The 17,144-nt window shown below is 35.7% G+C and overlaps 1 protein-coding gene across 1 annotated transcript in view; it reads left to right on the top strand.

Moving 5' to 3' along the window:
* The first annotated feature begins 1,262 nt into the window (after positions 1-1,262).
* ahr1b (aryl hydrocarbon receptor 1b) overlaps positions 1,263-17,144 on the top strand; it is a 45,428-nt gene continuing 29,546 nt past the window's right edge. Inside the window, exons 1-2 of the mRNA XM_084417926.1 lie at positions 1,263-2,717; positions 4,387-4,574. Of these exons, the coding sequence (XP_084274052.1) occupies positions 2,677-2,717; positions 4,387-4,574 (229 nt within the window). The 5' untranslated portion in view covers positions 1,263-2,676. The remainder of the gene's footprint in view (positions 2,718-4,386; positions 4,575-17,144) is intronic.

Genomic DNA, 17,144 nt, shown 5'->3' with positions numbered 1-17,144 from the left:
GACCCAGTAGCGTATCTAAAAAAACTACAACCAATCAACAATTTTAACCATTGACTACATTTGGTTGTAGACCAGTGAAGACAAGACATATGGATTTAGTTTACGTGTGTTTACCACACGGGGGCGCTAATGTATATATTTTGAATGTGTGCCAGTAGGCCTACAATTTCATGATGTATATACTGTACAACTAGTGTAAAATGAAACTTTTAAGAAGGCGAGTTGAAATGAGTCGTTCTGCCGTGTTCAATTGCTTTAATTGACGAAACAACAAAGAAATAATATGGGTTTTCTTGTAACTACTTGGTGTGGTTGGCCACAGTTTTATTGGGTGCCCTAACTAAAACAAAATTGGGGAGATTCAGCCTACAATCACTTTTGAATCATCTTTTATTCATTACTGCCCTTTAAATGCATGCGTATAATTAAAGAGTCATTAGCTTGCATGCACTTGAAGGGATTTTGCTGTGGTCCATAAACGAGTATTATATAATACCGTCATTATAGTCAATAAATGCCGAACAGCAATAAACGCTTCTGAAAGCGCAGGAAATGATACGTCATAACATAAGTTTGCAAAAGGGAATTGACTCTGCAACGAGCCTCTTTGCAAGGATATGAGGCATATAATATGGCAATAACGGTAAATAGGGAATGAATGACTAAACTAATAAACAAAAAGTTCTCACGAATTATTATCACCCCATTAAAATATTACAGGAATTTCTTAGGGAGTAAACTCGATCATTTAAATTATTTATATTTTATTAATAATTGCGTACATTTGTTTCACAGAAACAACATGCTGATTATTACTGTTATTATTATTATTATTATTATTATTATAGCCTATCAATCTTTTTAGTAGCCTAACATTAAAAAAAAATCATAGACATTTATTTGATTTAAAAATATTTATTTAGGCCTAAATGTTTATTGTATTTAATTTCAGGGATTTTCAAAAGAAACCTATACAGATGATGCGATTTTTGTAACAAATCCTGCGAGGTGCTCCGTCCGCTGATTGGCCAGAAGTGTCCAGGATTCTAATGAATATTAAACAGCCTCGCGAGCGATTCTTGCCCTGCCTCTCAATGTTCTATCCATCCTAAGCAGTATGTGAGATTAAAATAAGTGTGTCCCAAAGCATAGTAATAGTATGTTGAAAAGAGTATGCCAGAAGTCCCCGGATGACTATTTCCGAAGGATTTTTGAAGTGTGGGTCCGTGCACACTCCCCACAACCCACTGCGCTTTGGAGATGGAACTACAAACACGAGTAAAAAGTGTCTAAAAACTACAAAACATGGCGGATATGCGCGACCGACGGTGAGAGGTTTAGATACAGGTTTGAGTGACTAATCAAAGTTTAACCTGATAGAAAATATTTATTTATTGTTATCCGTGTTATATTTCATCTGAAATATCAATGTGGACTTTTATAAAGATCCGTTTGGCCATTAACTTTTAAATGCATCATTATGCATAAATATGAGGAGAGTTCTTTGCATGATAGACCCGCGACTGCAGATCAACGTGCTTCTGCATTTCTCTCCGATACAGTAGGAAATTAAATGTGGAGGATTTTAACTTTGACAAGATGACTGACAGGTCAGTTTGCGACAGGATGCGTGTAACTAAGCGACAGAGCAACCGTTAAAGACGCAACTGTATGATGTGATAGTATGTCCCAAAGCTTATCTACTCTTCCGCTACACACTCAAAAGTATGCACTTTTTCTTCACAAAAATAGTACATACTTTTAGGGCGTAGGCCTAGTATAGGCGAATTGAGACGCAGCATTAGTAACCTTGCAATCTCATTAATATTCATAAACAAATTCTTCCCCATTCGTTGCGCCTAATTACAAACGTCTGCCTTTCAGCAAATCCATCAGGCTTATGACCACGCGTCACGTTTCTTTATTAATATTCACAAGCGAGAAATCGTAATTTTGAACTCCGTTGACCAATCACGGGAGACGTAAAGTCTGACGTCCTGTATCCTAGGAGATTTTTCCCCTTTGCCTTTAATGCCGTGGCCTCTGATGCTCTGCGCGCGCTCCTGCGCAAATCTGTGCCGGTTGCCTGGTCAACCAAATGCGCGTGCCCCTGCAAGCTGATGTCGGGGGCGCGCAGTTGGAGGACTTAGTGGAGCAGCTCGGCCAAAAAAAAAAAAAAAAAAATGAATTAGACACGAAGCTATGATTCTGGGTTTGGTTTTATTTTGCCCGTTCTGTGTAAATATAGATTATAATGTATTATTTTAACCAAGCAAATGACTTTGGAGAGCTGTTTACACAAACTCAGCCGCACTGAGGATGAAGAATATGATAACGAGGACCTGCTGTCACTTCTCTTATGAACGCTGAAATATATTTGAAGAGGAATTACACTTTTTGCATCTCTTTTGGCGTTTTAAGTTTATAGTTTATGACTGATATTAATTGCAGTTTGATCATGTTGTAGCAGTAGCTTTGGGTGCCTTTTTGCACAATTGATCAAATATTATATTTATTTTTGAATTTTAACACTCATTGCCTGTACATGAAATCAGTTTTTTCTTACAGTTTTTTGTTTAAGTAGAAAGAGTGGGTCTTCGGGATTTTACTATCTGTTAGAAATCGTGGGTTGAATTTATTGGACCCGAAGAGTTGGATTATACTGACGCCTTAAACATGTATGCAGGACGAAAAAGAAGAAAACCAGTGCAAAGAGCGTAAGTGATACAAATAAATGTGTGTGTGGGTGTGTGGGTGCAGTGAACACTGTGGTCCATAATTAGATCATACAAACAAATAATTAGTGTCATACAATTTTCATTGATAATTGATGTTGTTGAAGTTTTTGTTGGTCTTTCTGACTCAAGAAAACTAGACAGTATAGTAAAATACGTCTGACCCACATCGCATGTGTAATCTTCTTTCTGGGCCCATCTGTCGGAAGTAAATATTTATATTTACAGTTATTATTCTATTTAAGGTCATCAAAGCTTCACTGGTATGAGTTTTACAACCCAGTGCTGCGATATTTGTTTTAATGTACAGTATGTGCGTAATGATATTATAGTTTTCATGCACTTTTGCTCATTTAGTCAACTTATATAAGGTGTTTTGTCCTTTTCGTTTTCCATTTTTGATAAAAAATACATACAAAATATATTATTTGATAAAAAATCAGGTTAAAACCCCCAAATTCTGAACATGAGCACTGCATGCAATATTTTATTTTATATAATGTACTGTATATGTTATATATAGCATTATATTGTATGTATTATTTTATCTTGCATAATATTTTATTTAAAATATTATTGTTTATTTTATTGTGGATTGATATTTTGCGTATTATAGGCCTTAGTCACATTTTTATTAGAATATGATTTTTTTTTTTGAAAAATACATGTTTACTAGATTTAGCCTAGAATGTATATTGCTAACAGTTATATGTACTGGTAAATATTTAATAATAATCGAAATAAAACACCTTAATAAGCCTATATATAATTCTGCCACCTTTTATTGAGTTTAAAATCACTTCATTGCTAAGGGGTAAACCAAATATGTATCATAATCTTATATTATGTGTTGCATAAACCATTCAGAGCTTATTTTATACTCTTAAATAATAGATTTACAAATTATATTGGTTTAATATTTGTAAAAAATATTTTTCATTATATTTTGTTTATTATTAAGATTTCAATTAGCCAATCACTGTAGTTTCTGCATTGATTGTTTCCTTACAATTTTCCCTTTTTGAACCTATTGACGTCTTTTGTATAAAATTATTATTTTTTATTATAATGAAATCTATAATGTAAATCATATTTACAGTAACAGACAAAATTATGTTTTATAACAGCCCGTTGTGTGTGGTTCAGGTAAACCGTATGAAGATGCCAAAATCCGAAATATTTGTCCTTGTGGGGACATTTTTGTTTTGGGTTACAGGATAGAATATACAGTTTGTACAGTATAAAAATCATTATGTCTATGTAAATTCCCCATAAAACATAGAAAACCAACGTGTGTGTGTGTGTGTGTCTTTTACATTGGGGTGGTGACCCAAATGTGATTATTCGTACAAACTAAGGTACACACAAATTTTCTTAAAATCAAACACTGAAATGTATTAGTATTACTGAGAACAGCACAGGCCCAACAATATGCAAAATTATTAAACGTGACAGGTAGAGTAGGAAAGTTGACAATTGAGTAAATTTAGTAAAAACAGCTTGTGCAAATCCGTGGGACTCTCTGAATGTGGCTTCAGTATTTTCATGTTGTCTGTGATTCTGTCCAAACAGACCTGCAACCCTTTTTGGGGTCATGAAAAACGCTGTTGAATGTGATTTTAAGAGTTGGTTCTTGTGCTCTCGTACTCAGGGTGAAGCAGCCCCCAACTGAAGGGGGGAAGTCTAACCCGTCCAAACGCCATCGAGACCGGCTAAACTCCGAGTTGGACCGGCTGGCCAGTCTCCTTCCGTTTCCCGAGGAGGTCACGAGCAGCCTGGACAAACTCTCCATCCTGCGTCTGAGTGTCAGTTACCTGCGCGCTAAGAACTTCTTCTCTGGTGAGTTCACGTGGAGCTTGATGTCTTTGTGTGTTTAATTGACGAGATGTGGGTGGATGTGTGTAGCTGAGACTGACAGGATTGTTGTAGAACTATTGTCTCAATGCGGGGTCAGGGATAACAGTCTGCTGTTTACACTTACTGAATACCTAAACAACTAAAATAGATAGACTGATAGACAGACAGGTGGAGAGAAAGATAAACAAACAGATAGATAGATAAACAGACAGACAGACAGAATGGTATAGATAGATAGACAGACAGACAGACAGACAGACAGACAGACAGATAGATAGATAGATAGATAGATAGATAGATAGATAGATAGATAGATAGATAGATAGATAGATAGACATACAGTTAGATAGATAGATAGACAGTTAGATAGATAGACAGACAGAATGGTATAGATAGATAGATAGACAGACAGACAGACATAGACATAAGATAGATAGATAGATAGATAGATAGATAGATAGATAGATAGATAGATAGATAGACAGACATACAGACAGATAGACAGACAGACAGACAGACAGACAGACATAGACATAAGATAGATAGATAGATAGATAGATAGATAGATAGATAGATAGATAGACAGACAGACATACAGACAGATAGACAGACAGATAGATAGATAGACATACATACAGTTAGCTAGATAGATAGATAGATAGATAGATAGATAGATAGATAGATAGATAGATAGATAGATAGATAGATAGATAGATAGATAGATAGATAGATAGATAGATAGATAGACAGACAGACAGAGAGATAGATAGATAGATAGATAGACAGACAGACAGTTAGCTAGATAGATAGATAGATAGATAGACATACATACAGTTAGCTAGATAGATAGATAGATAGACAGACAGACAGACAGACAGACAGACAGACAGACAGACAGACAGATAGATAGATAGATAGATAGATAGATAGACAGACATACAGACAGATAGATAGACAGACAGACAGACAGACAGACATAGACATAAGATAGATAGATAGATAGACAGACAGACAGACATACAGACAGATAGATAGACAGACAGATAGATAGATAGACATACATACAGTTAGCTAGATAGATAGATAGATAGATAGATAGATAGACAGACAGACAGAGAGATAGATAGATAGATAGATAGACAGACAGACAGTTAGCTAGATAGATAGATAGATAGATAGACATACATACAGTTAGCTAGATAGATAGATAGATAGACAGACAGACAGACAGACAGACAGACAGACAGACAGACAGACAGACAGACAGACAGACAGATAGATAGATAGATAGATAGATAGATAGATAGATAGATAGATAGATAGATAGATAGATAGATAGATAGATAGATAGACAGACAGACAGACAGACAGACAGACAGACAATTAAATAGACAGAATGGTATAGATAGATAGATAGATAGATAGATAGATAGATAGATAGATAGATAGATAGATAGATAGATAGATAGATAGATAGATAGATAGATAGATGATCAAATAGATAAAGACATTGATTTAAAGATAAATGAACATAGAAAATCAAACAGGTATACAGAAAGATAAACAACAAATATGTAAATTAATAAATGAACAGATATATAGACAGACAGGTGGGCAGACAGATAAACAAAGAGATAAACAAACAAATATTAATATACTGTATAGATTTATGAAAAGATAGACACAGATAGACAGACGAATCAACAAACAAGCAGATATTTAGGTAGATAGATAAACAGATAAACATTGTTTTTTGTGTCTTTTTTTTCCCCCTAAATATGTATTTCTGGTCCCATATTTACATTCCTAAGCTGATTGGATTTGTTTTGTTATATTTCTTGTTAGTGTCACGTTTGTGAAGCTCCGTCTCCCTCAGCACAGCAGTATAATTTGTTTGGTTTTGGGGTTTGAGCGTAGAAAAGCGCCAGCATCAGCACTTCAACCTTCGTTTTCTGTATTCACACACAAAGCTTTTGGCCGAAGCCGTTGTTGCCCGGTTTGTCCATTCGTCCTTCCCTTCCATCTTATGAGGGGAACATCGTAACAATACGTCAACACGCTTACGGCGGTGGATCGTGTGAGTTCTGCAGCTCAAGGAGAACTCTTTCTTTCCACTCAGACAACAAATGACAAACTCGGAGCAAATTTGCGTCTGTAATCGCAGTGTTATTGGGAAAATATGTCATTGTCTCTGTGACTCTGGAATGGAGCGTGGACGTGCTGCGCTGCACTGCGGGAACGGGCCTCCTCTGAGGCATGAATAATTAAACATAACGAGCTTAAAGAATTTATAAAATGGAGGGGTGTGTTTATTTAAGGAAGTGGGGTTTAAAATGGCCGTTCAGGTGAACGCGAACGAACGGATGATTGAGGGATCTAGCATGTAGCTGCGCTTATGAATCATCTTGTGTTGTTGCTTTATAACAATGGCTGATTGTTCAATGATGTCACTGACAATTACAGTCGTTGCGACATCAATGACTATGTTGTTGATGTTATTGCAAGGATAATTATTATGAATTGTCATTCAATTTACTTTCAAGCATTATTATTGCTATCCAACAGGAGTTTGATGTCTCGAAATAAACAGGCACTATGTTATTTAATAAACATTACTGAAAACTGCTTCAGAGCTTTTTTATGTTCAAATATTTTCATACAAAAAAACATTCGTGGGTTGATTTCCAAGTGAAACAAATATAAGACTTGATTTTATTCATCAGAACTGATTGGACTGTGAAATAAGGTCTGACAGGAAGTTGGAAGGGAGGACTTGGTGATGTCACCAGAATAAGGAAAGTTGTTTTAGAAGCGGAGAAATTTACATTTCAATGAAAAATTACAAAGAGAAAATACTTTATTTTATTTTAGGATGTTGAGTTCTGTCATAAAAATCTTCCCGCCATTTTGAATTTTTCGAACTCGTCCTAGTCTGGCCCTAATTTAACGATCTAAGAGTGTGGTCTAAAGCGCATGGCGCAAGTGCACTTAGGGCGAGTACAAATCCACTTTTGCTAGTTTAACGACGGGGAAAATGGTCGGTGCTCCCGGCGCATGGTCTAAAAGGGTTGTCCCTATTCTCTTGATGAGTAATGGGTGTGTTTTTAGGCATAACGTGCAATAAATCAATCAGAGTCTCTTCTCCCATTCCCTTTAAAAGCCAGTTGCGCTCGCGCCATGGCGGATTCGCTATTTACATGACGGAATTTGCAGAGAGGAAACGGATCTGCTCGTGCGCGCAGGTTAAAGCGAGCAAGCAGACCATCTACGGGACAAAGTGTCTGCACGTTGTGGACCCGCCTATAGGCGCTCATTACTAACGCGTTCTTTAAATAACAAATTTTTTTTTAGTTTTTAGTGAATAGTGAAATTTTTCGCAGTCTATTTTAGTTGCCTCAAAATAGCAACGTGCCAACAATGTGGCAGAACACACCTCGTTTTCAGACCAGCACGCCCATGGTCGCACAAATGGGCGCAAATGCATTTGCTATTTAAAAAGCGCGGCGCAGGACGTGAAAATGATGACTGGGTCAGGCTAGCAAAAAACACTTGCGGCGCCAGTGTATGATAGGGCCTTTCGTCTGATTTTCACCTCAGATTGCCTCAGATCATCATCAGACCCCTCTAGCAAAAAGTTATTAAATGCTTTTTGATAGACTAAACCATTCTTGTAGCTCTTCAATGAATTTGACGAAGAACACGGAAATGTTCACGGAAACATGACGCTGTATCTCCACAATGCTTTGGCTTATTTTAACAATACTTGTTGTTAACAGTACAGTTGTGTTTTGGTATCCGTCATTACAATCATGTACAAAATCACTGAGAAATTAAACCTTTTTGTGAAATGGTCGGATAAATATGCTTAGCGACTGACTCTGGATCAGCGTAAACGCTTTCTGAAGGCCTCATCTGGGAGGGAGGGACTTTTGTATGACTGAATGTAGGTCAGTGTTTGCAGCACTTATAATGCCTCAGGAAGCTTTCTGTGTTATCAGAGAGACGGCGACTAAAACAAGACCCCAATTAGACTCGCTCATCTTCTTAGTGCACTTCTTAGAATTGTTTTTTCTCTCTCTTTCTGTCTCTATTTATAGTCTTCAACTCGGGGTCATGGAACCAGCGGTAACACTCCCTCTTCTATCCTTCAGAGAAACATAACATAATTTGTTATGCGTAAATAAAACATTATTTGTTATGAGTAAACAGAGCAAATGCATCTGACGTGTGAATATTACATTCAAGCTTTCAGTAAAATGCCTGTAAGAATTGGGAAATTGAGCTAAATTCTGGAGTCTACTATATATATCTTTAATTCTGTTTTTCTGTCTTCACGTGCACTCAATTGGTCTCATGTATTAGGAATAGTAGCCTACTACTTAGGACAAATTTGCTTTGATTTTTTGTTATGTTGGCGAGTTTTCTTTTTTTTTTTGGTTTGGTTTCCCACTAATGGATTTGAAATGTATTAAAAAAAATAAAATAATAATAATAATAATAATATTATATATATATATATATATATATATATATATATATATATATATATATATATATATATATAATTATTTTTTTATTTTTTATTTTTTTTCAACATTTGTCATTCTGGCAATAAATATATATTAAACAAATAAATAATAAATTAATAATACTCCTGCGGCCAACAATCATCATTCTGGGAATGAATTAATGAATTCATTAATTCATACATACATACTTTTGTGGCCAACATTTATCATTCTGGCAAAAAATGAATGAATGAATGAATAAATAAAACAATCAATCATTCTTGGAATAAATAAATAAATCAATCATTCTGGCGATTTCAAAAATGAGTAAACATTTTTTTTTTTTAAGACTAGACTTAGAATTAAGCTTAATTCTAATGCCACATTGGGATTCCGATTTCCGCCTAGAAGATATTTCCCCCATTTTTTGTGATTATTTGTATAGCCAGGTCAATCCTTAATCTTTGTATGCATGCCAGATACCTAAGAATTAGGATTGAGAACCAGATGGCATCAGAGGAGCTCTTCATTTTGATCAACTTTAGCCACTGAAAAGTGCTTTTTTTTACCCAATCTCTCTCTGTTTATTTCTTTATCTCTCCTCGTCCAAGGTTCTCAGCATTTTTGCCTGTTTTTTAATCATCTTATTTTTAATTCCAGAAAGATATCTTGGAAAAGAAATGTGACATACAACGGAAGGGTGTGATTTGATGTTATATCTCCAGTTTTGGTTCATTTGTGAATTAATTTAGCATGCATGGCTAGCGTACTGCAAAATATGCACATGAATCAAATGGGTTCACTCAGTTTGCATACTGTACAACAGCAAAACTGGGTATGATTTTGGTCATTTTGAAGAGCATAAAAAGACCTCCCAAAAAGTGCCTCTCCCTGGTCCGTCTCAGAAGGGCTGCATCATGGGAAGTCTGACTCATATGAAAGCAAAGGGGATGAGTGAGCGAGACATTAATTACGCCATGATGGATAGTGGATTGGGAACTCCATCTTGGCAGGTCTCTACTGATTTATGGAAAGCTTATGGTTATGACATTTATTAAACACGCAAAATAAAAACACGTAAATTTATTCCCTCGTTTTATTGCCTCGTCGATGTCTTGCCAGCATTCATTAGTCGAGCAACGATTATAATGATTCATTGTGTCATTAGACATTCCCAGAGAATCAGATGCCTGCAGTTTGTTTAGTTCAATGCCGCAACAACAGTGTTGTGTTGTTTTAATCTTTGGCTTAAAATAAACTTAGATGTAAACAACGCTGTGATTGTAAGCGTATTAAAGGGATTATCACATTTATGTGTATGGTTTCGATTGCGGGCATAGTTTTTCAGAGTTACTTATTTTTTGTTTAGATAATTCTCGTCATCCGAGATCAAGATATTGTAGTCCTAAACTCTTATGCCCTATGTCAAGGGAAAACGTATGACAATATATGTGTTTTATTGATTTTGTGGCATTTTTGTTTACACAGTAGCTCGTTGTTGGGGTTACATTGGCAGGCATTTCTTTTGTTTTACGTTTTGTTTTTTGTTTTGTTTTGTTTGAACACTGGCAGGCATTTGTTTTTTGTTTTGTTTGAACACTGGCAGGCATTTCTTTGTTTTGTTGTTTTGTTTGAACACTGGCAGGCATTTGTTTTTTGTTTTGTTTGAACGCTGGCTGGCATTTCTTTTGTTTTGTGTTTTGTTTTGTTTGAACACTGGCAGGCATTTGTTTTTTGTTTTGTTTTGTTTGAACACTGGCAGGCATTTGTTTTTTGTTTTGTTTTGTTTGAACACTGGCAGGCATTTGTTTTTTGTTTTGTTTTGTTTGAACACTGGCAGGCATTTCTTTGTTTTGTTTTGTTTTGTTTTGTTTTGTTTTGTTTTGTTTTGTTTGAACACTGGCAGGCATTTGTTTTTTGTTTTGTGTTTTGTTCTTTATTTTATTTAGCTTGAACACTAGCAGCAGTCAGTTGTGTTTTGTTTTGTTTTGTTTGAAGACTGACAGGCGTTTCTGTGATTTCTTTTTTATATGCCAAATTCACTAATTCATATTCTCTTATTAGGCACAGCAATATTAAATATAATAATAATTATTATTATTTTATATCATTGAAGTGTATTGTATAGAGTTGTTTTATGAGTTTAGAAAGTAAATAGTTAATATGAAATATTGTGAATAGACTCACTGACTGACTAACGCTTCGCCCACTCTTTCTTAGTAAAGTAATCATCCGGAGTGAAAAGGGATGTTTTGGAGTAAGACAGAAATCCCTGCTAAGCATAAACATTAGTCCAGTCTGTCCAGTGTATTAGCACAATTAGTAGCTTTACAAGATCCCTCCTCTAATCATCAGCCTCCTTGCCAAAACCGACCTCTGATCGCATTTTCCACAAAACGTCTTCTGCAAAGATCTCTTCTTGACTAGTTGTCACTGCTTTCACAGCAGATTATGTCACACTTTACGCAGCTTCTGAAGTTGAGGTAAATACTGTTTCGCTAAATTGAATGCACAAGAAAATCCATAATATTATATAATCGTAACATCCGAACATCACTTGCAGCGACATTTTGTTTAACAAAGATTGGCCATGTCATGACAACCTGATTTTCAAAAAAGGAAAATCAGATGTTCCTAATTCATTTTTGTTTGGAACTGTGGGACAAATAAAACCAAATTAAATAAGGCTGTCAATTAATGGAAAAAAAACACATGTATATACAGTGCTATGCATAAGTTTAGACACCCATACTAAAGTTGACTAAAAAGAGGAATAAAAAATCATCTTTTGGAAATTGAACTTAATGCCTTAATTTAAAAAATGAGGAAAAATCCAACCTTTAAGGACACCAATTTTCTTTGTGAATGAATAATGTATCGTAAATAAATAAATGTTCTTCCTTAAAATACAGGGTGCATAAGTTTGGACACCCCTATGTTAAATTCCCATAGAGGCAGGCAGATTTTTATTTTTAAGTATTTTTTTTTTTTTTTAAATTTAGGATACTATGCATCCTGTTAAAGTTCCCTTGGCCTTTTGAATTAAAATAGCCCCACATCATCACATAGCCTTCACCATACCTAGAGATTGGCATGGTTTTATTTCAGTTAGCCTAATAGCTAGTTTGATTTGCATTGAGAGATGATCTTATGGAAAGTACCCCATGCCAATCTCTAGGTATGGTGAAGGCTATGTGATGATGTGGGGCTATTTTATTTTTAATTCTTTTTAGTCAACTTTAGCATGGGTGTCTAAACTTATGCATAGCACTGTATGTTTAATCGTATATTTAATATATATATATATATAATTAAAATTCATAATACCAATAAAACCATACAAATAATATAATAATTAACGTAATAATGTTATTATTGTTGATTATTTTTTATGATTTTTAAATTATATATATATATATATATATATATATATATATATATATATATATATATATATATATATATAATTGAAATTAATAACTTATAATAACTTCATTTAAATCTGATATATACACATTACATAAACATTTTTTTCTTTTTTTTTTTTTTGATGCAGTGTTTATAAGATCTCGTGCCATCATACCCAAAGCTTTCTTTCTTTTTCTCTCATGAATTGACTGAATTGGCACACTTTTTCTTCTTTGTCCTTTTGTATTTCCCCCGTCGCCGGTTGCTGGGCGCCTCATTCATACAATAGCAAGAATTTTCTCCGCAGTGAGAGACAAATTAGACATTCTCTTCAGTTCAAGAAAGTGTGTCTGTTTCCTTTCACCGTGGTGGTCCGATCCAATGCCTTTTAGGAGGGTCTTTATCTTGGATTAGTGTTTGTGTATCAGGAAACGCTCTACTGTTCACCAAAACACACTTGCATTGACTCATTGGGGCCCTTAAGCTACTAAAAGGGTGAACTGCACAAAGAACAGCAAACAAAGCTGGCTTTTGTTCAGAGATGGTGGAGTTTAACCTCTCTTAGGACTCAGAATAGCCTAACTGACATCCTGGAGTTAAAGATGAGAAGATGAGAAGCTCCTTTGCCTTTTAAATTGGATTTGATAGACTTTGCTGAACTCAGTGACCAGAGTTCAGGGTGAGCGCATGATCTGTGCGGAAAAAAGATGGGGTCAAGATCATGATCTTCCCAAGATATTTTGTATTTTAATTATATTAAATGTTTTGTCTATCGTCTATTTGTCTGTCTATTTGTCTGTCTATCTATCATCTGCCTATCTATCTGTCTCTGTATGTCTGTCTATCTGTCTATTTATCGTCTGTCGATCGATCGTTCGTCTGTCTATAGCTATCTATCTATCTATCGTCTGTCTATCTATCGTCTGTCTATCTATCGTCTATCTATCTCTCTCTTTCTGTCTGTCTATCTATCATCTGCCTATCTATCTGTCTCTGTATGTCTGTCTGTCTATTTATCGTCTGTCGATCGATCGTTCGTCTGTCTATAGCTATCTATCTATCTATCGTCTGTCTATCTATCGTCTATATATATCTCTCTTTCTGTCTGTCTATCTATCTGTCTTTTGTCTATCTATCTCTCTATCGTCTGTTTGTCTGTCTATCATCTGTCTGTCGTTCTATCTGTCTGCCTATCAATCTATCTATTTGTCTATGTATGTCACTGTTCTTTTTGTTTCTTCCTGATAATCTATCTTATCCATCCATCCATACCTGTTTGACTTTCTTTCTCTCCATATCTACAATCTCTAATAGCAGTCATGACACCTCGTCTCTCTCTCTCCCGCCTTCCTCGTCTCGATGAGTCGTGAACGAGCCAGAGCTAATCCACTTACATTCATGCCGAGATCCCTTTGAAAAAGCGAGAAAACAGGGGAGGGCAAGACAGAAATGAAAGAGGGCCTGCAAAAACAGTCTGGCAGCCCTGAACTTTTGAACCCCTGGCCAAACGAGGTGAGGTTGCTTCACGTCAGGAAAAAAGAGAACTGATGGAGTTTGGCTGAGAAAATGTGGGCGGGGCTCTGTGAGCTGCTTAGAGGAAAAATAATGTTTTTGTTTCCAATCAGCACGTCTGCAGTTGAACGAGTATGAGGACATTTCCACCACTAGTAAAGAAACTACTTCACGTTAGAGCCAGAGGAGCTGTGTTTGTCTGATATGTCAAAATCATTTCCAAACTGGATTTCGTCCATTGTGTTGTGTGTCACACGTATTTGTACCTTCAAGTAGTTGATCCTCCACCTCTACTTTTTCCTTGTCGCTTTATTTTCATCAGACATTTTCTGTTTCTCCTGGGTAAAACTCTTTGGCCACTTTTCCACTGTCGAGCCAAAACGTTCTCGTTGCTTATCCGTGCCGATCCGGCCCAGCTGGTTTCATTTTCCACTGTGGGTCTGATAACGGCCACTCTTTGGGATGTAATACAAATGCATCAGTCATTGCCTTGGTAAAGCAAGAGTTGATGAGACCGCGTTAGAGCTCGTTCACACAGAAGGAAAAAGGCGCGGGCAGTGGAATGGGAAAAAAACGCAAGGTCTCGAGACGCGTTTTTTAAAAGTTGAACTGATTTTAAAGGGACATTGTGTAGGAATTTCTCCCATCTAGTGGTGAAATTGTATTTTGCATTCAAACGAATAGTGCTCTCCAGCGCCTCGCTGGTAGCCGTTAGGTACCAAAAATCTATGACAGGATGTCTTCTAATAGCACTTCGAGTTTTCTTTGAAGTGAACAGGTTTGTTATTTCAAGACCGTAACATTGACTTACCTGTCGAGAAGAAAGTAGGCAACTTCAGTGTCTCTTTTGAAAGCTTTCTGCTGCATTAGCTCTTTCCACCTGGAAAAAGCTATCCCGACATTAACCCTTGTTTTTTGTAATCTCCGGTCACGTTTCGTTTTACGGTCTATTTTGGACTTTTTCAACGACGAGGACTCCTTATCCTGTGACTCAGCATATGTATGGTCCTCCATTATAAATAACTGTGCAGTGCAGCCTTTTAAACTTGCCGGGGCAGTGAAGCGCCTCTCACTGCTCTGCTCTTCGGTTTCAGTCACGTGACGCTAGCTCTGAACGAAAACGCGTTGTGGAAACATGTTGGCCTAGTACTTTTTGTCCCTCTCTGCTATTATAGTTTTTCAAGATGGCGGAACTACATGGAAGCCTCCGTGGACCTACCCGTCCCATGTATATAAAGATAATAAATTCTTCGTTTACGAGGATAAGTCATATCATTGGCAGAGGTATTTGTACCCCATTGAGGACATATTTATAAATAAAAATATTGATTTTAGATAATAAAATACCTAAAAAACTACACACTGTCCCTTTAACTTGAGCACCGTGTTTTAGAACGCTGTGTTACGCGCACGACGCTGCAAAAGACACGAGTGCCGCGGTTATACACGTTCGTTTAGCGCACGTTTACATAGAAAAACAATAGAAGAACAATGGAAAAGTAGCGCATTGGAATGAAAAAAAAACTAATTTTGTATTTCTCGCAAATGCGTTCCCCTCATAATTGGACTTTGTAACTCGCAATTGCTACTTTATACTTTAAATTGCGAAAAAATCTGAATTTATATCACGCAATTCTGACTTTATAACTCGCAATTCTGACTTTTTTTCTCACAATTCTGGCTATATATCTCATAATACTGACTTTTCTCACAATTCTGACTTCATAACTTGAAAATGTGAGTTTATATCAGGCAATTTTGAGAGAAAAAAGAATAGCAAGATGTAAACTCGCAATTGTGAGAAAAAAGTCGCAATTATCTTTTAACGTGTTTTATTCCAAAGCGGAAACAAGCTTCCATTGTAATGGTTCGGCTCAAGTGGAAATATAACTGAAACCATTCCTTAGCATTCTTAGAACCTTTTGGCCCGATGGTGGAAAAGGGCTGTTGTGCTGATTGAGAATCAAAAAGATACATTTACTTAACTGTGGAATGAGAAGCACTATATATTTTATATATCATATTTTTATGTAAACACTGTACCATCATGTGGACTATTGTGTTTCTGTTTGGGGGAAAATGATTAATAAGTAATAGTATCATACTCTTTTTATTTAAGATTTCATAAAAATGTATTTCAACAAAAATACTAAGAATTTGAACAAAATATTTCAACTGATAGCTATTGAAGTATCTTTTTTAACCTATTTATTTCTTTATTTCAAGAAATGTATTAAGAATTTACAAAAATGAAATGAGATGTCAAATTATCTATTTAAATATTATTTGTCTATTAGTTTCTGTTTTATTGAATCTATTGTATTTCCATGTTGCAGGAATTTTTTTATTTTTTATAATACATTTTATTTTCTCCATCTGTGTCTTTAATGTGGAATATTATCCATTCTCTAATCCGTGGTTTCCCAGCAAATAAAGAAGCCCTTTAGGTCAGATAGTTCCTTAAATTTGTTCCACATGTTCATACTTAAAAACAGCGGGGAAAACATAACTCTACTCTTTTTTCACATTAATGTCATTTTATGAGGTACTTTAGTGTTATGATCATAATGTGAGCTCATGCGCTGGTCATTTTAGCTGGTTTGGCACAACTAAAGACAGCTAAAGCTAAGCTAAGTCCTATAAATTTCAGTGTAGACATTGATGGATCCAAGCGTTAGGCTGTACTTTGTGTCTTTTGGCTTTGGTTTTAATGATGTTCTTTTGAAATATATTGTGTACAGCGTATAGTTTTGTTCTCTTTGTCTTTTGTACTAAATGGCTAAAACATTTTAAAGAGAATTATGTGTTATGCTAATGGTAAACTACATGCTAGGTGGGTTTGCTTTAATGATCATGGCAGCCATCTTCTCATAAATAACCACTGGAATGGCACAACTTAAGTGTTAAACGTCTTGGTTAGGTGGCAGTCTGGTTAATTCACTTGGAGGAAATATAACATGCATGGTATTTAAGGGTTTTTAAAGGTAACTGCTGCCCTTAATGCCTCACTAATTCAAAGATCTCCTCTTGTGAATATTTGTGTGTGGTTTTGTTTGTTCATCTGCTTTTCCAGGAATGGTGTGAGCTCTGATGTAATCAAATTCGCTGGATCAGATACACTGAA

Source organism: Rutilus rutilus, assembly GCF_951802725.1.
Source record: "Rutilus rutilus genome assembly, chromosome: 8".
NCBI lineage: Eukaryota > Metazoa > Chordata > Actinopteri > Cypriniformes > Leuciscidae > Rutilus > Rutilus rutilus.
This window is presented reverse-complemented; position numbering and strand designations above follow the sequence as displayed.